General features: G+C 45.1%; 1 protein-coding gene across 3 annotated transcripts in view; it reads right to left on the bottom strand.

Annotated features, from left to right (window-relative positions):
- Sash1 (SAM and SH3 domain containing 1) overlaps nucleotides 1-22275 on the bottom strand; it is a 170263-nt gene that overhangs the window by 53240 nt on the left and 94748 nt on the right. For all 3 annotated transcript variants that reach the window (XM_036169068.1, XM_036169069.1, XM_036169070.1), the window contains 4 exons: nucleotides 13639-13679; nucleotides 10657-10743; nucleotides 8114-8226; nucleotides 2262-2363 (listed from right to left, as the gene is read on the bottom strand). In XM_036169068.1, coding sequence (XP_036024961.1) covers nucleotides 2262-2363; nucleotides 8114-8226; nucleotides 10657-10743; nucleotides 13639-13679 — 343 coding nt within the window. The remainder of the gene's footprint in view (nucleotides 1-2261; nucleotides 2364-8113; nucleotides 8227-10656; nucleotides 10744-13638; nucleotides 13680-22275) is intronic.

Here is a 22275-nt window from a genome sequence, read left to right as displayed (position 1 = left end):
ATAGTGAAACCCTTGGTTTAGAACGAACCATTTGGGTCAGATTAGGACAGTCTCAATAATAAAAGGCATCCCAGTTTTAAGGAAGATGGTCAGTTGCCTTTCTGAGGGCGATGTAATCTTGTGAAGGGGAAGCCCTCACATCACACACCAGCGCGGACATGCACACACTCTCAGAGAAAACAGGCAAAAGCAGCAGAGCTGGAGGACAGGACCGAGGCAATGAGGTTAAGCTGCACTCATGTACAACATACTGAACAGTCGGCTGGGGGAATTAGGAAAACGATTCCACTCACAAAAGCATTAAAAATATTCAAAACTCAGGGATAGACATAATCAAAAGTGCAAGGTTTACACACTAAAAAATACTCCTGAAGGAAACTAAATGAACGGGATGATATTCCATGTTCATGAATTGGCAAACTCTGTGTCCTTCAGCTGACAGCACTACACAAGTGTACCCACAGATCTGGTGGCGTTTCCACGAGAATCTCAATGGCAACTTTTGTAGAAACAGAAAACCCCACCCTAAAATTCATTCAGAATCTCAAGGGATCGCAAATCATTAAAACAATGTTTTAAAAGTAAGTACAAGGGGCTGGAAAGACGACTTGGGGCTTAAGAGCGCTTTCAGCTCTTGCAAATGAACCAAAATTCATTCCCAGCACCATGTCAGGTGGCTCAAAACTGCCTGTAACACCAGCTCCAGGGATCTAGCGCCCTCATCTGGCCTCCATGGGCACTGCATGCACATGTTGCTACACTCACACATAATTTAAAAAATAAAAGTAAATAGCTTCAAAGGGGTAAATAAAGTTGGAAGAATCCCATTTCACAACTTCAAAATTTAGTGCAAAGCCACAGTAATTAAAACAGTAAGATCCTAGTAAAAGAACAGATCATACATGAAGTAGTCCACACAAAGATGGTTACTTCATTTTAAAAAGGATGTCAACACCACTTAATGGTAAAATGATAGAGTTCTTGGAAAACTGGATGTCCACAAGCAGACGAGTTTTTAATTCAATATGGGTCAAAAACTTAAGCACCAAAAGCTATAATACCGCCAGCAGAAAAAACGGGGGGCATCATCATAGCCACCTCCACATTGCTTTTGCAATGACTGCACAGATATAACACCCAAAATGTGAACAAGAGAGAAAAGATTATAACCGAATCTCAAAATTAACACCAGTATCAAAATACCATCAACATAGTATAAAAGCAACCCATGGGATGGGAGAAAACACTTAGAAACCGTATATTTGATATGGCATTAATACTTAGGATATATGTTTTTAAAATGCCTGAGACCCAATCATAACGGAGGGTTTTTTGGTTATTGTTGTTGTTTAAAAAAAAACAACAAAAATAAACAAATAAACCACCACAACGAAAGGTCACAAGTGCAAAAGGCTTGAATAAACATTTCCCCCAAAGACACTCAGCTGGCCACCAAGCACACGAAAAGATGTTCAACATGGATAATTATTAGGGAAATGCAAACCAGAAACACAAACGAATCACGTTTCACAGCCATTATCAAGAAACTAGAAAAAGGCGTTGGTGAGAAAGAAAATTTGGAACATGGCAGGCAGTAGTAAAACGTGGCTCAGGGACCGTGGAAAACACACGGAAGTTGTCGGGAAGTTAAAGACAGAACTACCAGTTGTTCAGAATTTTAACCATACACTTAACTCCACAGAACTGAAAGCAGATGGGGTAGACTCATGTTTTTACCCGTCAACGTTGTTCACAATAGCTAAAGGGCGGAGACGACCCAATTGTCTATCGACAGATTAAATACAGTATGACTTGCTGTGGTAGAATGCCATGTATCTGTGGAGCTGAGATCAAACAGACCCAGGACGGACCAACACAAACACGGGACAATTCCACTTTTAAGAGACACAAAATACAACGGTGGTTGCCAGAGCCTGGGAGTGGAAACAATTGCTTAATGGATGAAATGTCTGTGTGGGAAGATATGGACCATGGTCCCACAATGTGAGCATACGTACTGAAGCCGAATTGAACACTAAAAGATGGTTAATGGGTGAGCCTTGTTTGCTATGCATATTGAAATGATTTAAAAACAAAATCCAAGGAAGTCAACCTGAACAGCAGGATTCTCACTTAGCTGAGACACCACCAGGTAAAGAAGTCTATGGAAAGAGACCTCCAAAAGAAATACAAAGGTTGAACCAGCTCAGGCTGACCCTGATCGGCACGGGCGTTCAAGATGCCCAGGGACACGGACTCACGTTGCAGGTGGATGAGCCATCCAGAGTTGGGTAGGAGCCATCGGGCCAGTCTGCAGTGTCCAAGGCAGCTGACTGTCGGTGCTGGGCCTCATATTCCTTCAGCTGCAGCAAGAACAAACGAAAGACTGAAGTGGAAATAATGGCTGTGTCCTGCCCACTACACAGCAGAAATCACTGAGAACTTCTCCATGTTGATGGTGACTATGTGACTAGGTGACCCAGGGCCCCCAAAGCTAAGCCTTCTAGAATCACAAGAAGAGGGTATGAAACCCTGCCTGCAGGTTCTAAATCAGACCGGCAGACACAACAGACTCTGTATGCTCTTTCAAAAGGAACCTTGATTTACACACACACACACACACACACACACACACACCCCAACACCAAAACTCATCTTTCCTGGATGCAATCCAGTTTGAAACCAGGAACTTTCTACAGTGTATAAATCCCAAAGCATGTTCTTCCTCTCAGAGCACAGAGAAGGAGGCCAGAGACATCTGAATAACACAGCGGAAATGCCTGAAACCAACTTTTCGAAATGCTAGGGCAGGGCTGGGGATAAATCACAAATAGTAGAGCATTTGCCTAGTGTGCATGGATCCTGGGGTTCAACCCCCAGCATCACACAAGCTGGGTATGGAGATGTGTGCCTGTCTTCCCAGCCTAGTGAGGTAGAGGCACCAGGAGGGCTTGGCTTTTCTCATTCAAGGCTGGGGCATTCAAATCTGCCAATCTTGTCACCTGGCAAATATGAATTGGTTTACTAGGGACCCTGGGCATGGGGAGGGAATAAAACCTTCATTCAGAGCTGCTGAAAGTGTAGGCTTAGAAACTCAGTGTTTGGGTTTGAAGGGAAAAATAAATCAAACACAGAAAGGAAAGGAAATATTCTAGAAAAGGAAGCAAATACAGCAAAACCAGAGGCTCTTTCAGAATGCTGTGTGCGAGGCAGTCCAGGGAGGTCTGCATAGGGCACAAAGGATCTGCAATCAGCTACTTCAGACACCTAAGCTGTCACTGCATTCAAACCTCATTGTAATTTAGGCTTCAGATCCGATTTAAAAGTTGATCAAACTATGTTCCATGAAACAGGTATGTAAAACACAGAAATAATCTGAAGTCAAGCATTTACAATGGTCCTCCGCCACCAGTGCTGTGGGATGCGGCAGTCATCGCCCAAAACACAACCTTCCTGGTGTTACTGCAAACTAGGAATGTCTCTTTTACCTATGTACGCATAAGGAGGTAGGCAGCGCTGATTAGGGATCGCCTGGGATGGGTGACTGAAACCTTCTGTTTCATCCCCTCCTCTTGGACAATGGGGAAGACGCTAAATCCATCTCAGAGGCTCACTACTACAAGCAAATGGATGCAGCAAAGCCCTCAGTGCACGTCTATGCAACAGTTACAACACACAGCACTGGACTTCCATCCTGTGGCTTCAGGTAAACGCAAGGCTCACATGAAAGCATATGGCCGAGGAGTCTGCTGTAAATGCACTAAACATTTTAATCTTTGACACATTATCAGGGACATACACACTGCCCTCATATTTATAGTATACTAATATACAGGCTGATCCTTCCATCTGGATACATAGTTTCCGAAATGCTACAGTCTCCCTGCATGCTGGGCTACAGTCTCCCTGCATGCTGGGAAGAAATGTCAGGTGGAAAGGGATTATTAGGAGACTGTCAGTTTAGTCCTGGTATCTACTCTATTTTTATACTTAATCTTAACCCTGACCTCCAAGAGTCACTAAATACACTTTATCTTTAACGAAAAGGCAACTAGAAGCTGACAAGCCTTTTGATCTCCTGAGGACTTTATTTTTGACTCACTCACACAGATGTAGCTTAGGAGCAGACATTATGTTGTCAGATGTGTAAATATGCAACTTAGTAATTAAGCGATGGCATGGGTATCAGCTTCAGTTTTAAGAATTACATCTTTAAGAAAATAGGACTGTAACACCATGGTTATGGGCTCTCTCACTTTGAACTGGGCAGCATCCAGAAAGTTAAAGTTTCTGAGTACTGAGTGCAGCTCCCCTGTGCTTTATGTAAACACCCCTGGACCATCTCACACATGGCGTTCTGGAAGAGCCTCTACCCAGCTTTGCTAAGTGAAATTTGCTGACTTTGACAGCATTTCACTTCCTTTCTCTTTTTTTCTTCCTTAAAACTAAGGATGTATGTTTTCTATGACACAGACCCATCATATCCTCATGATAAGATAAACAGGCGACTCCCTATCCAAGGCTTCACCTGTGAGTCTACCTAGTCCCTATATTATCCCAATAGTCCATTCATTCACACATGCACAAATCACCCAGATAAATGAATGATCCATAGCTTCCTGCTGTATCATGGGGCTTTCTAGACCATGCACTAGGGCAAGATTCAAAAACCCGGAACTTAATTGCCAACAGTTAAAGTTAGTATTTGCCAATCTTGTTACTCAGAAACTGCCAATTACCTAAATCCCATAAACTGTAAACTTTTTTAGCTAATAAGATTGCCTTCCTTAACACTCAAAACATGCATCTACCACAAAATTAGAAAATGTTTGGCATGCCATTTTCTTGGACAGAACCAGTCAGCTAATATAGAAATCACGTATTGAGCTATACTTACATCCCAAATTCAAAAGGACAGTCTCCTGAACTGAGAGGAGTTTTGTAAACATCACCGCCTTCAAAAGCTTTAGTTGCTCACAAGTCTTCACATATTAGTACCTTGTGGTTGTTTTATGCTTATCTTGATTTGCTTCAGACAATGGAGTTCTTGGCATGGCTCTGCACTAAGGGTGCTTACCTCTAAGCCTGAGCTTGACCTTGTCCACGTGATGGAAAGAGAATTGATTCTTGGGGGTCATTCTCTGACCAGGACAAGTGCCCCATGGCATGTTAAGTCCACACACATACTCACATGGAAACAAATACACACTTTTTAAAGGGGTTTTTAGGGATGAGAGTCACAGTTGGGTGATTTTTAGTGAGAATACACATGACAAGGTTAAATTCATATGATAAAATTGTGGTGGACCAAAACATCCCAACTTGAACACAGACAAAAAATGTCCCCATCCTAACAACATCCAGCTCCAAATGGCAAGTTGGCAACCTCCTCTCTCCAGAGCTGGCCTTTTAATTGTAACTTTGGATTTAAATCCCCAGGTTCTCTCTCTGAGTCTTTGATTGACAGAGGAAGGCACATCCACCATGGTTAAACCATGTGGCAATATGAGGCATTTGGGTATTCTTATCACGGTCTCTCTAGGAGGTCTTGCCATTCTTGTATACACTGATCCCAAGTAAATTAGGTCCTTTCCCTGATCCCAGCTTAAAGGAAGTAAATCCCCTCTGTAAAGTTTTTTATATTCTCTAATTTTCTTGTTTTGTCTCTGGAGGAAAAGAAAATCCCAGTTAGGCATTAAAACTGGAGGATACTGAGAAGAGCAATCGAGCATCCATCTCCGCTTATCATCATCTGTCAGAGGGTACCCAGCTTGCACGCAGATAGTGCAGAGTGTAGATAAGGTTGCCATCATTTTCCTCCAGGCCATCTGCATTTCTGGACTGCTTAATGGACAATATTCTTGATGCCTCAGTGATCTCTAGAGCTGCACCTGAGACTGGGCAAAGGCCACCAAGCCAGCAGGAGCCAGGTTGCAGGCTCATATCCTCTTGCATGTGGCTACCATCTCCTTAGGCTGTCTTCTAACTTCAGCTAGCTGCTAAAATTAGGAGCTCATTTTTTTTCCTACTTCTTCTCCAAGTTCAGGAGTATTCCTTTCTTTTCTGACTGTCTATATTGGACTACACGGAGGCACTTTTAAAGGTTTTCCTTGCTCCAAGAAAACAAGTAAACCTCATCTCATGCCAAACATGGGTGCTGTGAAATGGCCTTGGACATCTGCATTCAGATGACGAATCTTGCTATTTGCACATAGTACAGCCTCACCACTCACGAGGAGGCAAGGAAGAAAACTACATATATGTGGACTCTTCTTACGTACACTGTCTAGGAATTCTGGTAGACTTTTCCTCAATGCTGAGACATACACAAGGGTTCGAACCAGAGAGAAAATGCTTGGGGATTTTGACACTCAAGGGCCTGGGCTAAGAAGGAAGGTGCAGGTTATTTGAGAGAGGCATGGAAAAGGTTGTCACCCATCACCAGCTACATCACCTACCCCAGCACCCACATGCTTTTCTGCAGTAAGCCAAGGCACTCTGTTCCCCCACTATCATGAACTTCAGGATGTGGGGATGGTGAAGGCCAAGGTCACTACGGCAATCCTCCAAGTCCACAGATGAAGAAAAGCCAGTGGTTTTTGCAAAATTGCCCAGGCCTCCAAGTTTCCTTCCAAAGTTAATCTCACTCCTCTCCCTTGCGTGGCTTGCTCTTTCCTTTCTCCGTCCCTTCTTCCCTTCCTTTCTTCCTCCCTCCCTCTGGTCAGTGTTAACTGTCAATTTACAGGATATAGAATCATCCAGGAGTTGGACCCCTGGGCATGCCTGTGGGTGATTATCTTAAATACTTTAATGATGTTGCAAGGAGAACTAGAGGGGTTACTCAGTAGTTAAGAACACTTGGTCTCTCAGAGGGCCTGAGTTTGATTCCCAGCACTCACATCAGGTGGCTTACAACCGCATGTAATTCCAGCTCCAGGAGATGCAACTCCATCTTCTGGCTATCACGTATACACATGGCATATACTCACGGAGACACATATGCATAAATAATAAAAAGGAAAATAAAATATTTTAAGAAGAAGAATGTGGGAAGGCTCATCATAACTGTGGGACCACCTCGTGGACAGGAGATCCTGAGTGCTATAATATACAGAAAGCAAGCTTAAATGTGGGTGCCACTTTTCCACAGGCTTGGGTCTCAGAAAAAATAAAATGGAGAAAGTGAGCTAACCAGAACAAATGTTCATTGCTATCTCACGCCTGACTATGGATGCAATGTGACTGCTGTGAAATAACATTTTTGTACACTGTGAAAATGTGTTGTTCTCATTGTTAATAAAACACTGATTGGCCGATAGCTAGGCAGGATTTTCAGGGCAGAGAGAATGTTGGGAAGAAAGAGAGTGGAGTCTGAGGAGTCTCAAGAAATGCAGAAAGAAGCAAGATGAACATGTTGAAAGAAGGTACCTGCAGGAGGCAGAGGGTAGATAAAAAATATGGGTTAATTTAAAATGTGAGAGTTAGCTAGTAACAAGCCTGAGCTATCGACCAAGCATCTGTAATTAATATTAAGCCTCCCTGTCAGTCATTTGGAAGAGGCTGCTGAGACATAGAGAAACTCCACCTACATGTGACCATTCTCTTCAAGCTTCGACCACCATGACCACACACCCCCTCCCCACTGCTGGCATGATGGACTGGACCCTAGAATTGTGAGCCAAATTAAACCATTCCTTAAGCTAGTTTTGCCAAGTAATTTGTCACCAGTACAGATGTTTTATTATACAGGGTGGAAAGCTTGTATCAAGCAAACAGAATGCAGTAAGTATCTTATTTGATTAATTTGATACAGTGGATACCTGATGACCACTAAAATACCATCAAAATATTCCTTTGGGGGGGGAGGGTTGAGGATGTAGCTGGTGGTAGAACAGTCCTAAAACATGCATGAGATTTTGGTACCTGATAATAGATATATACAGAGTCACACATGCACACATCACACACACACACACACACACACGCACGCACGCACGCACGCACGCACGCACGCACGCACACAGTAGCTACAAGATTCCTAGAACCTCTGATGCCCCCAAACATTTTTTGCAGCTGGTGCTCACAGGTGTCAACTAAATGCGCACACTCTTACCCTAGCAAGCGCTTCTTCAATGGTGATCATTTTCTCTTTAACCATCACCATCAGCTGGATGCGCTCCTCGTCGCTCATTGTTATCTCACTTGCCACATAACCCACGTCTTCTCCTGGGGATTAAAGACAGATAAATGCAAATGAGAGACTGAAGAAGAAGCAGGCCTCGAGCCTGGAAGCCCCTCATCTCGGGTGAGGAAGGGCCTTTTCTCAGGTGCACTGTCTACCTTGCATGCTATGGAGGGAGTCAAGGGATGCAAAATCAAGCTGCTTCTCTGGAAGCCCAAAGCTCATCCCTTTGGGAAGTGTGTTCTAAGAACATGTATGAGTTACCACAGAAGCAAGGCCTTCGAAATGACCAGAACTTGAGACAGGCCTTCTAGACATGGTATGAAGTCGACAAGGCATTTCTTGCTACAGGTGGGCCAGGAACCTCATTTAAACACCCAACTTGATCCGAGGCTTCTTTGGGTTGGACATTCTCTGTATTTTACCATGTGCAATACAGATGAGAAGATGACACATTTGTGTGAGAGCACCCTCTATGTGACAGGAGGCCAAGCCACAGAACCAAGCCTGCTGAGCCCGATTCAACTGTCTTTCCCTGCTGAGTTATCTGTACCTCTGAGTTACAGAGTTATCCCCACAGGATCGACATATAAATAAAGCCACACACTAAGCATGTCAACCTCATGGAAGACAGGTACAGCAGCTATTTATATCTGGAAGTACTGCAGTCACGTGGGTCTGCAGAGTGTGAGAGGCAGCCACCATCTAACTTAGGAGCTGAAGGCCACCAGAACTACACAGGAAATGACTTCCCCCATCGACTCCTTTTAAAGTCTCTTCCCACAAAGCAAACCATGTCATCCCTCTTATTTGAGCTCCACTGGCTAGTTGTATCTTTGGTCAGCATATGGGGAAGGACTCAGTGATGGTAGGCAAACACGCACAGGAAGAGAAAGAAGCCACATTGTCGGCCCTGCTCTCTCTCCTCTGTCTCCTCTGCCCCGTCTTCCTCTGACATACTATGGTGGCTTCTGGTATCATCAGGAACTCAGCCAGGGCTTAATATCCCCTTGGTGAGCAGGGGCAGGACTAAAGAGGCTATCTGAAGGCTGATGGGACACCAGGGTGGAGGAACCTAGCTTGCCATGTGTGCTCCCCATGCGTCTGTATCTCATTTCTATTTTGTAACCAATCGGTTCAGAGGTACCCCTCCAGTCCCTCCTGACACTCATGGAGAAACAGAAGGGTGTGCTGTATGTGGAAAGAAGCCTGCTGCTTTGATTCATTTTACTATCTGTGTTGAACGTCACAGAGCTGGTTGGGTGGTTCACAAAGCCATGTGAACGGGTGAACTGCCAACTTCTTTCTCTCTTTCCCTCTTCCTCCCTCCTTCTCCCCTTCCCCGGACCCTAACACTTATTTTTATTAATGTCTATATGTATGTCTCTCTATAAACAAATACCACATGTGGGTGCTCACAGTGGCCAGCAAAGGCCATCAGATCCCTGGGGCTGAAGTTGCGGTCAACGTGGGCTGCCTGACATGAGTCGTGGGAGCCAAACTCTGATCCTTTGGAAGAGCAGCAAGTGTTCTTAACCATTGAGCCCTCTCTCCAGGCCCTGCCTTCTCTCTTCGCAGCTTTCTAAGTGAGACTTTGTCAGAATGCAAAGTCTATTTAGAAGCACAGATGATTCCAGATCTCTATCGAAAGGGAAAGCTAGAAGGATTGAAGAACTACTCCCTTAAAAGGGGGACACCTAAGAAAAGTAGTCACAGGAGAGCTGTGGAGAAAATCAGGTGTGCAGCTGAGGAAGCTAACGCCCAGGGCCAAGTTTCTTGTGTCTGGGTGGGAGTATCAGTGGTAGACCATGAAACACATTCATTAACTGATAACCCCGTTCAGGCAGGCAGGAATGTGGAAGTAGATGTGTCCTGCTTTCCTCTGTGAATACTGGAGGAAACGTAAATTACATAACCCGGCCTCCAGGGAATGACATATTTATTTGCTATCTAAACAAAAACAAAGGCAAGGCCCAGAGAAAGGGCAGAGCTCTCTTCACAGAGCAGCCGGGTAAATTCTCATGATGTCAGATCCAGACAGGGTTTCCAGGGGCAACAACCCCATAGCTGTCCCTTGCCACAGAGCAAAAAGTTGACAAGAATGTAAAGGCTCCAAGTGAGGGTATGCACCGGAGGGTCCAAAACTAACAAACTCGAAGATTCCCTTGACCTTTTGAGCTCAGTGCTTGGCGAGCTTAAGAGACCAGCACGGAGGCTGGTGTGAGGGGGGAGCCTGCAGACTTGGTCCCTGCTGTCAGAGGATCACCAACTCCTCCAACTTTGTTCTCTCCCAGTTCAAGAAATCCCTGGGGTCAACATCTTGAAGTCATGGAAGGAATGTCGGAAAAGTTGACTCTCCTGCAGGCGCATGCCATGAGTTATTCCTAAATTGTAGAGTCCGTTTAAATCGGGGTGAGGACTTTTGGGTATCATGAAGCCACAAGGACCCACTGTCCGTGGCCGCTTCACCGTACCTTTTGAAGTCTGTCTCATGATTCCTTTCTGGTTCTTTCGAAAATTCTGCCAGAAGTACTTATTTTTCTTCTTCCAATCTCCTTTTCCTTTAAGAAAGAAACAAAGGAAAGAAGGAGAGAGAGAGAGAGAGAGAGAGAGAGAGAGAGAGAGAGAGAGAGAGGCACACGCAATAAATTCACTGACAACAAAAGCAGTCTCTTTCTCACAATGCCAAAGCTTGAACGAATACCCTGATTCCACAAGAAGACAGTTTTTCAGTTTGTGAAAGACTGTGAAATAGCGATAAAGTTGTTTAAAAGAAATGCAAATTTGCTACGGCGTGGGGGTCGGGGGAGGCCCAAGAGGGTTAAGAACAGAAATACAGGCACATCAAAAGAGCGGGCCGAGCACGTGCTCTGGTCTTCGCTAGTCTTCGCTAGGATGTCTGTTCAGCCCGTCCGCCTCCTCCTGCCTTGTCCCCTGGCGCATTCTCTCCCTCCCTCCGGCTGCAGCCAGTTAGTTTCCACAGAGAGAGGGCTTGCAGAGGTTCGCTTCCTTCCGTTTTGTTCCTGCTGTTCACCCGCCTTTATCTCTCTTACCCCAGATTTAAAGAAGAAAACACAAAGGCTGCTATGCCCTGGGGTGCGCACACCCACCAGCCTGGTTCACTGTGGTGTTTGGTGACATGGGTCTGTAGCACAGGTAAGGCACGATCGCCATCTCTCTAATGTTTAGGCTTCTTGGGGGACCAACCTCCAGATTAACAAGGTCATAAAGAAAAAAAATACCAGAGGTCGGTCCTGCTGTGACATCTATCTCAGTCTCCTTTTAACCTTCCACCCATCTCCGACTAGGATTGGGTGACTCACCAGTGAAACCAAATTTGCCATTAATAGACATTAAAAAAAAAAAAAATCTTAGGGTTCTAGTAACTGATACTGCGAAATACCTTTTTAAATGCAAACAGGCTGGGAGATACGGCTCAGTGAGTGAAGAGATGGTTTCACAAGCATGAGAAGTCAAGAGAGCAACCTCCCAGAACCCACGATAGTGAAGTGAGGCATGGCGGCACATATTATAACCCCAGCACCGGCAGGAAGAAATAGGCAGGTCCTTGAGGCTTGTGGGCCGGCCATCCTCGTGATTAGGTGTGTTTTGGGCCAACAAGAGACTCTTGTCTCAAACAAGGTGGATGACTCCTGAGGAAGCCAAGGCTGCCTATATCCTATGTGTGTGCACACGCACGCACGCACATGCACATCAAAAATTGTAAGATGAACATAAGGGAGGTGAGCCAGTGAATGGGAAGGCAGTTCTTTATTCTTTAAAAAGAAAAGAGAGTAGCAGCAATGGCTGCCACTGTACTGATGTGGCACATGCAGAGCAGCAGCCCTGTCTCCATTTGGTGGCTGTCTGGTTGCCCTGTGGCCACTGGAAACACGGCCCAGCAAAGCGGTGGCTTCCACAGTCTAGACCGGTGGTGCCAAGCAATGATGCATGGAGTAGCCATGTGGGACTCCATCTCTGGTGTTCCCAAGCTAGCAAGGGTGTCATTTGTCAAAACAGGATGTCCTCATTTAAATGCCGACAGCCCTGGAGGCCTGGGGATGAAACCCAAGCCCTTCTGCCTTCCGTTTCCTAGGTCCTCAAGGCTAGTATCATGGGGTCTGCTGCCTGTGAGTGAACCCGGAAGAGCAGACATCAGTCACGAAGGGTGAAAGCAGACTGAGTATCAATCATTTGGCTTCTTAAGGCAGAGTTTGAGACCATAATGCATTTCTCTGCCTATAAGCTGTATGTCTTTCCTTCTCACATTCTGTGTATGTAACAGAGATAATAAAGGTAGCTAATATCTCTTCATCACTTATCCAAGCACTTTGCTATTTAATAGCCTAGCTCAACTAGTCTTGCTCAGGCTCCTCCTCCTCCTTTTTTAATAGTACCAGGGTCTTACCATGTATATCTCAGGCTGGCTTTGAACTCTCTATCTTCCTACCATGAGCTGAGCTTACACTTACATCCTACCATGCCCACTGCTACTCATAGGGTCTGTGTTCATTCCACACAGGAGGTGAGATAAAACAAGCCTGGAGAGGCGGCATCTTCCCAAGGTTACAATAGCTGGGGTGGAATTCATGATTCAAATCCCGGCAGCCGGATTGGAAAGCCTATTACCCATCCACCCATTATAAAATCTATAATGCCTTGAATGCACGTTATTTATCTAAACATTCCAAAATTGAAGAGTTTATCTGAGGGCATTATCAGTGACACAAACTTAAGGAATTTTCTGATAGTGTCATCTGTTTATGACAGAGAAGATTATTAGCCATAAAGATCCAGCAAAGAAGCTTGGTCAATGAGCTTATGGCACAATCAATATGATGTGGAAGTAAGCCTCTTACTGTTAAGAATATTTAGCAAGCGGAAATACTCATAAACTGTCCCATGTTGAAGACCTGTAAAACAGTATGTAGACGATGATGCCACCTGTGTTTTCAAAAGAACAGTTCCTAACGGCAAAAAGAAAAGAAAATTGCACACCGAATACCGGGGCTAGAGACGTCTCAGCCAGTAAAGTACTTGGTCTAAAGCATGTGCAGCTGAGCTTGATCCCAGCACCCACAATAGAAAGCAGGGCACAGCGGTATGTGTCTACAACCCTAATGCCAGGGAGGCAGACGGGCAGGTTTCCCCAGAGTTTGGTGGCCTGCTGAACTGGTGGAGTTCTAGGTTTGGTGAGAGACCACTCAAAATGAAAGGTGGAGAGTGACTGAGGAATGCCAATGCGGACCTCATCCTACATGCATATGTGCACAGACACAGACACACGCAAACACACACAGAGAGACACACAATCTTTACAGTGTTTGTTTCTGAATTGACAGATTTTGTGTGTGTGTGTGTGTGAGATCTGTAGGTTTACATATCTATATGTCTTCTATAAATTATGAAAAGAAAATAATCCAATTAATATTTAAATCAAAGGCAGTGGTACTAACCTACACAGCCGTCTTCCGAGTTTGACTTATGAAGCGGGTACCTAGAAAAGAAAACAAAATGTATATATACATATATTGCCAGAGGGCCTTGGTTTTCTGGGATTTTCGCTGACAATCTTCCGAACCAGCTGGACCCTGGACCAACAGTGTTTAGTGGAGCCTGGGGAATTTCTACAGTGGGTCTTTTTGTACCTTTCTGCTGAGTTCTTGGAAAATGGGTACCATTTGTCAACATTGAGTAACAAACCAATCTAGGACAGGATCTCTATTTAAAAAAAAAAAAAAAAAAGAATGTAGGCTTCACTAAAGACTGCTGAAGGATCTTGCGTGTCTGTGAACTAATCACTAGCTAAGTTCCTGCCACCGTGGAGTCTATAGGGTGAGTGGAAAAGAAAAAGTTGATAATGAACGTATCAACCCCATAGCACAAAGGCTGCTTGGGCCAGCAAGTGAGCTGCGTATGGGCAGCTGGAGAAAAGACCAGGGTAGGCTGTGGAGATGGCAAAGGCAGTCAAAAGGAGACCAGATGCCCAAGTGGAGGGGTAGCCAGGTACGGAGCTCCTGTAGTTGGTGAGATTCAATTGGCAAGGTTGATAGTTGCTCTTTCCAGATCTTATGAGGTTCAAAATCAAGCCAGAAATCCGTTATTCTTATTTGTATGAGAGCTTCACATGGTTAAGTTATGGCACATTTTTCTTAAGATGGACCCAAGTTAATCACAGTTAATGTATCTGCTTAACATCCCGCCTGTCGGTGAGTGACAGCTGAGCCTTGTGAGCCCAAGTAACATGGGACGTGACCCACAGCCTAAAACCAACGAGTGAGCTGGTCCTCCAGACAGCGCTCAGTCAGCACCAACTTCAAGCACAAAGGCAGGGAAAGCAAGGATATTAACATCAAAAGGGGGTGGAGAGACGAGTAGAGATGAGATCAAAATCCTCAATTGCTGGGTACAAATTCAAGAGGACAAAGGTGTCCTTAGGCATAGGCATGCCCAAGGGAAAAACAGGAAGAGCCTGTATCAGAACAGAAAAGGAAGATAAGAAGATGCCTAGCTAAACGCTGTAGCTACTATCTGGATGCTTAGAAAAGCCAGTTGTGAGGTAAGGTATTGAGAGAGAACACTGAAAACAGTCAGGGGACAAGAGGAAGGAAGTCCAAACACCTGACAGAGACCTTGCAGGTAAAGAGACCTCAAGAACTTAAGGTGCCCCTGAGGATTGAGCCACCACGTAGATGTACAAGCAGTGATACTGACTGGCGTCAGATGGGTACCCAGGCCCCTCAAGCGACATAAGGTTCCACATCTGAGAGGAGAGAACTCCTTTTGACTGGCAGGAAGCCCTGGAAGAGCTCCATGATAAACTGGGAAAGGTTCTAAAAACAGACACAGGAGAAACCATGGCAGAGGTCAAGAGCTGAAATACTACTCATCTCCCTTTCTACCACACTGCAGGCGTGTGTGCGCGCACACACAAACACACCCACCCACACCCACAGTGAGGAAACATACCTGATCACCAAACTACACTCCCCCCCCCCCCCCCCCCCACCCCCCACCCCGCGCTCCAAAAAAATCCAGAATCTACTCTTTTCCGTCCTCCTACCCACGGCAAAAATAAAAGAGCTTCAACTCATGTCTACTTGAAAGGCTTTCAAGTGGTGGCCATTTTAAGTTCTATACACATTCAGCCCATCTATTTCTAGCAATATAACATGTAAGGGATGAGGGCATACGGTATGAAGAAATGAGCCTATTGTTAGAGAGGGGGTGGATATGAACAAGGATGCATACAGGGACAGAGCCATAGCTCAGTTGGTAGAGTGCCTGTCTAGTGCACAAAGCCCTGGGTTCGACCCCATCACTGTATAACACCGAAGACAGTCGGTGTTCTTTTTGTAATGTTAGCACTGGGGGGTGGGGGTAGGTGAAGGTCCCTGCTGCATAGAGTTCAAGGCCAGTGTGGAACACATAAGATCCTGTCTCAAACAAGCAAAGAAGGAGGCATACAAAGACAGGAGTGGGGTATGGTTGGCCTGGATTGGACGGCAGGGGTCCAGGGAGATCCCTAAAGCCACTCTAGATACATCTGTGAAAGTCCCCCTAAATAATTCACTAAGGGAGGAAGGCTCACCCACCTGAATACGGATGGCACCATGAAATAGGCTGAAGCCTAGACAGGCTATAAAGAGGGAAGGAGGAAGTCTTGATGAGCCAGGCATTTTCCCCCACTTACCAGACACTGTAGTGAACACTGTTCACCGCATACCACCTGCTCTCCAGACCATGATATCCTCCTACCTTGCCTCAGGTCCAAAGCAAGCAAACCCAGGAGCCCAGACAGAACCTTTCTAAGTTGTTTGCTCCCTGGTCTTGGTCACAAGGATGAAAAATTGACTATCACAGGAGGGGCGTGGGGGTGGAGCAGGATACCACATGCTCATGGCCATGGGTGAATTGTGAGACCAGCAAATACTGTCAAGAGTGAGCCCTGGGCTAGCTGGCTGGAGAGGAAGGCAGGGAATCTTTCATGAGAGGTCATCTCTGAGCTGTTCTTGAGTAAGACAAATCTTCCTATGTTGCATTTTTAATTCAAAGTCATAGTAGCATATGCCCACCCATGGGCTTCCACTGTCCTTCACCCACCAGTTCTAAGCACCCACTGAAAGTGGAGGGGACAGCACAGTGTCCATTTCCACACTTACTGAAAGCACTAGGAAGCTACAGACCCATTGCTAAGAACCAAGTGTATGAAATATCCACAGCGCTGGCAAAAACCAGCTACCGACGAGGTCAGAGCTTTGTAAGCAATTTTTCCTTACATCAAAAGAAATGTTTTCTCAAGAAAATAGTCTGCAGAAATAGTCCTCTGGTGGCTGAGAGTAATAAATCTTAATGGGTTAAATGACTTTTAACTATCATTCGATTTATATTCCAATGTTATAGGAAGCTCCATGGCTACTTGGCAGCCACCAGGGATTGCACCAGGTGGCCTGCTGTGGCACTGTTATCTTTTGAATGTATGCCTTGCCCTCTCTGGATAGAGTGAAGATAAACCATTTTCATCCTATCTTTGAGAAACATAAAGGTCCGTTTCCATCCCAAAGCCATCTTTTCATACTTCCGGGCAAATGGAAATGTTTGGTGCTATAAAAACGCTTCCAAACTCGCCATTTCGGGAAAAGGCACCTTCTCACTGCCACCCAGACATTGCAAACCTATGTGATCCTAAGTTCCTCCCAAACACAGACTAAAGACCTTTTGTTATTTTCATTCACTCTCTTCAAATTATCACACGTTGGGGAATTTTACCCTCACATTTCCAGCACCCACGTTTCTTGCATTTCCCCCAGATCACCAGAAGATGGCACTGTAGATTCTTTGTTCACTTGTGAAACAGCATGTGGAATTTTGTTTTTAAATTTTCACAAGTTTACAACACCCAGGCTGGTCAAAGCCAGTGTCTCCTCCATGTGAGGGTCCTCAGATCATCACCTCTGAAAAGAGAAGTGGCACTGTGTGAATCTGGACAGAGTGACTTCTACCTGCGGAGGCTGGCAGAGGAGGAATGCAAAATGCCACGTTTTTCCCTCGCCTGGAGACCACATCTAACAACCATCCTGCAGGACCTGAAATTAGCCATGTAACCAAGTCCAAGTCTGGATGAAAGCAGGCAGAAGAGTCATTTACTGGTCCTCTGGTGGAGGAAACGAACTCTCGGGCGTCAGCTCCAAAGAGGCTGTACCTCCAATCACAACCTGCTTCCGACCCCACACAGTGCGCCCGCAGCTAGAAGGTGGTTTGTGGGCCCGCGGGCAACATCAGTTTCACTGATAATGGAGCAGAAGGAATGGGCACCAGGAAGCAACACTTAGCACTCTGTTGCACTCTACAAGTATTACACGCAAAGACTCAAGAGGTCTTGGGGTGGGATTTCTTGTTTAGAGCTTGAGAGGTCCTGGGTTCAAATCCTGAACAAGTCTGTCTTATTTCTCCAGAACTAGCGTGAACAATGGTTAAGACCCTCATATTGCTAACATATGAACATTTCTCCTTAAGATCCCTAAACTACTTCAGCAGTTTCTAAAGACAAAATTCATCTAAGAAAATCCCAAAATTAAGAAATTATTGAAAAAAAAAACAAAAAACCAAATTTAAAGAAGCATATCCTCAGAACTTGGCCAATGTCTTCCCTTTGTTCATTCATTTTCAATCACCCATTCTTTCTTCCATCCAGTCCATGGTTATTCAGATCCCAGTGAGTCAGGCATTCTCTGAGGCACAGGAAACATGTGCTAAAGGAGACAGGTGAGGCTTTGTGAATGGGAGCTAGGGTAGAGGGCAGGAAGAGCTGCTGAATCAGAGAGGGAGGAATATGGAGGAATATGAGACCTCCCTGAAGATGTAGCCTTCGAGTAGAGCCACGCTTCTGTGGCATTCATGCCCTGTCGTGGGGAAAATCACAGCTTGAAAGCTACAGAGGAAGCGCACATGTCTACCTTGGACCAGTGGCATTGGGGGTGCCTTCTAAACCTTCCGTGTAGATATGGAAGGAGAAGTGGGGTGTGTGAGGCTAGAGCTGCACACCAAAGTCAATTTGGATGTCACTCACATTGTAAGGGGTCCAGGACAGTGTAACACACCACAGAGAGGCATTTTGGAGACTGAGTCCTGATGTCTTAGCGATAGAAAGGTGAGGCCAGGCAGTGACACACAGAGAAGGTGCCGGAAGAGAGAAGGAACGAGGGGTAGACGTTCCCTTTTCTAACTGGAATAATACTCGCCAGTTTTACAGATATATCGCTGCCTCACAATCAGTACGCAGGCTGTACACAGGCTGCCGATTTTCTCTGGACTTTCCTGCATTAGAAGTTAAACCATCCAGAGGGATGAGGAAAAGACACAGACCAAAATGTATTCTCCAAGTCTCCGTAGACTCCCAACTCCCAAATCAAGACTGCTGTGTAGACATATCCGAGCACAGAATGTGTTTGTCACCTGAAATCTCAGGGAAGGAGGCACAGAACTGTCCTGTGAGACTCCCACGTCCAGGGCCTCCCAACACCTCATCCCCTTCTCTTTCCTGTTCACACAGCACTAGCCTACCCCACACCTAAATGCACCGCCCTTTTCTATTTCCTAAGAGATGGTCTTCAAGGGTGCATGGGCATATGCTGGCCCTGCTCGGTCATAATGAACAGACCACTATTCCCAAGAACTTGCGATGTTGCGTTTCCCACCCAGACCTGTATGACGTCTAGGGATACATGAGAACACTCGAGGAGCTGGCTGCAACACCTTCCGGTCTGCTGATGGAAGGAAGGAGATAAATAATGTGACTTCCACTCATTCCTTCTTGTAGCCATTCAGATATTCTAAGGGGCACCCAGGTAAGCACAACTCTAGCTCATTTTCACAGGCCGAGACTAGCAAAGCAAACTAAATACCTACACCCAAAGGAAGTCCTGAACTATATACCATGTCAGGGTTCCCAGGGGTGTCTCAGAATCTTCACTGTAACTAAACAAACAAACACACGTGCACACACACACACAAATGCAGCTATAACCTAATTTATAAGCAGTAACATATGTTATACATTACTAAAAACCAGGACTTACAGGGATTTTATGGCTCCATAATCTTAAATCTCGGGATATAAAACTTCGGCGCTAGTTTTCTCCCTGCTGAATTTTGAATCGGGGCTCTCGCTTTGTCTGCTATTGCCCAGCATTATCCCAGGCTGTCCTAGCGTCCCCAAAGCTAGCCACCTTCTCTGGAAGTAGAAAAAGGATATGCCTGTGCTATAAGATGGGAAGGTTGAGAGCCTTTGCTAGGTGTGACAGCTCAGGGCTGCAAGCCCAGCACTGGGGAGGCTGAGGCAGTAATACTGCTGGGAGTTCTAGGCTAGCCTGGGCTACAAACTCGACTCTGTCTCAAAAACAGCTTACAAATCTTACAGAAATCAATTTCCTTTTTCTTTTTCTTTTTTTTTTTTAAGATTGATTTATTTATATGTACCGTGTTATGCCTGCAGGCCAGAAGAGGGCACCAGATCTCATTACAGGTGGTTGTGAGCCACCGTATGGGTTCTGGGAATTGAACTCAGGACCTTTGGAAGAGCAGCCAGCGCTCTTAACCTCTGAGCCATCTCCTCAGCCCCTCAATTTCCTTTTTCATGAGCTATGTAAGTATAATTTATATTGTGCTCGGTAATATATCTGTATTAGCTATGTATGAGGGTTTTAAATGTTTTTATTCATCCTTTGAGAATTTATACAATATTTTGTCACATTCTTTCCCCTCCCACAAATCCTCCTGAGCATGGGGCTTGCACTGGAGTGTGGTTGATATACCTACCCAATATCAATCTGTTGGGGGAAAAAATGGATTTTTTTTTCTTCCCCTCTCCCAGTAACTATCCATAATAAATAGCGTTTTGGCTAGGGTGGAACTTTGTGTCTACTTCTGTATGGAGTTTTTCAGAGACAGGGCTTCATGGCTGACTTCGAACTTGACTCGTAGCTTAAGATTAACCTTGAATTTCTCATTTTTCTGCCTCTATCTCCCAAGTGTTGGTATGATAGGACTGTACCACTCACCCTATTTCCTGATAGGCAAACTGAGTCATATCCCCAGCCTGATGAATATTATCCTAAGATACCAAATATATTTTTCATCTCATGAACATCCTCTCTCTACTTAGTAGAAATCAATATGGGATAACATTCAGTTACTACCATGTACCACCTGCCATAAAAACTCAAGATGTTCCCCATCCCCAGCTTCGGGGACAGGACTGAAGTGAGGTGGGCAGGGTCTGAGCCATAAGGAAGGGCTCATTCTCAGGGTGTGTAAAAGACAAAGGCCAGCGCCCCCTAGTGCCGTGTCCTGTCTAACTCTCTTGCTTTAGACCAAACCTGATCCTTCCTAGAGGAAAGGCTGGGCTTCATACACAATTCCACCCACTTTGCCTGACAGTAATTCTCATCCAGCCTTACAACTCAGTAAATACTGAGCGTAAACAGCAACAATGGTCACATTTTATCAACCCCATCAAAACACTCTCTTATCCAGGCCTTTTTTTTCATCTCAGGGTCTTTTCTCAGCTTGTAATTTCTTCTTGTTGTCATTAGCTTGGCTTTTTGTTTTGCTCTGTCCAAAGCAACATCTCACAGGGTAGCCCACGCTAACCTTAAAACTTACGATGTAGCCCAGGTTGGTCTCAAACACCCAGCAATCTTCAGGCCTCAGCTTTCCTGATGGTTGGGGGTAGGCGCATGTACCACCATACTCCGCTTCGGCCTGTACTTTCCAGCTTGACAAGGTCACCTCCACAAATGATTAAGGCAGGTGTGCACAGTGTGATATCCAAGGTAACAACAGCCCAGCCCAGGATAAGAGTCACACACTATGAAGTCAGGCGGATTTGGAAAGAGACAGAAGCCGCCTCATATTTATGCCTTGGTGCTGCTAGATGAATGATAACAAAAATGGTCTCGTACCTTACTAGACTGTTGGGACAGTATGTGACCAGATGAATGGAAACACGTTACGCGGCGCCTGATACCTGGGAAGATCTTGTACACAATACCTACATAAATATTCATCAGCACCGCAGGCAGACCAGAACCCGCAGGCTGCTCTACAGAACCAACAAACATCGTGGTTTCAGCACACGATGCCTTCACACCTCCCCTAGGCTAGATTAAGACATTTCAATCACCGGTTGGCTCTGTAATAATTGTTTCATGTCGACTTCTCACCAGCATTTTGATATAGCTATTTCTTCTTCTCATGTCATAAAAGCTACTGATTATTAGAACCCCGACAAAACAGACACTTGGTGTTGGACCATGGTTAAACACACCTCAAATGTTCTTTATCGAGTTTACTTCCTGCATAATATTATTTCCATTTGTTTATATCTTATTGTCGGGTGCTGAAGAAAGGGTTCACTGGGTAGGAGTGCTTGCTGCTCTTCATAGGTCCAGAGGTCAGTCCCTAACAAACATGTCAAGCTGCTCACAACCACCTGAAACGCTAGCTCCAGGGGAACCCACACCTTCTTCTGGCCTCTGAGGGCACCCATGTACACGTGTGTGTGTGTGTGTGTGTGTGTGTGTGTGTGTGTGTGTGTGTGTCTGTCTAAAATTTAGAGAATTTTAAAAAGTCTTTATATCCCAATGTCTCCGTAGGGCAATATTTAGCTTGATAAAGCACAGTATATGCTAATTTTTTTATTAATGATGAGCAGCTATCTCACATTCCCTGGGAAATGACTTAAGTTCATCAATTATGTCACATTAACTTTCTAAAAGCAACGATGGGCTTTTCAAGTTTATGAAGTATAGATGATGTCCCCAAACAATGCTACCACTTCATCTTTAATTCTGCTATGGACAGGTCTGTGACGGTTGTCACAACTGCCAACTTGACATAGCCTAAAATCACCGGGGAAAAGAGTCTCAGTGAGGGATTGCCTGCCTCAGATTGACCTGTGTGCATGACTGTGGGAGACTGTCTTGATTACACGTGAACTGATGTGTGAAGACAGCCCACTGTGAGTGGCACCATTCCCTAGGCAGCGAGCCTTAGGCTGTATAAGAATAAAGAAAGCTAGCGCTATACAAGCA

This window comes from Onychomys torridus, chromosome 19 (genome assembly GCF_903995425.1).
Source record: "Onychomys torridus chromosome 19, mOncTor1.1, whole genome shotgun sequence".
Classification (NCBI taxonomy): domain Eukaryota; kingdom Metazoa; phylum Chordata; class Mammalia; order Rodentia; family Cricetidae; genus Onychomys; species Onychomys torridus.
Note: the sequence above shows the minus strand (reverse complement) of the source record. Positions and strands in the feature narration are given on the sequence as shown.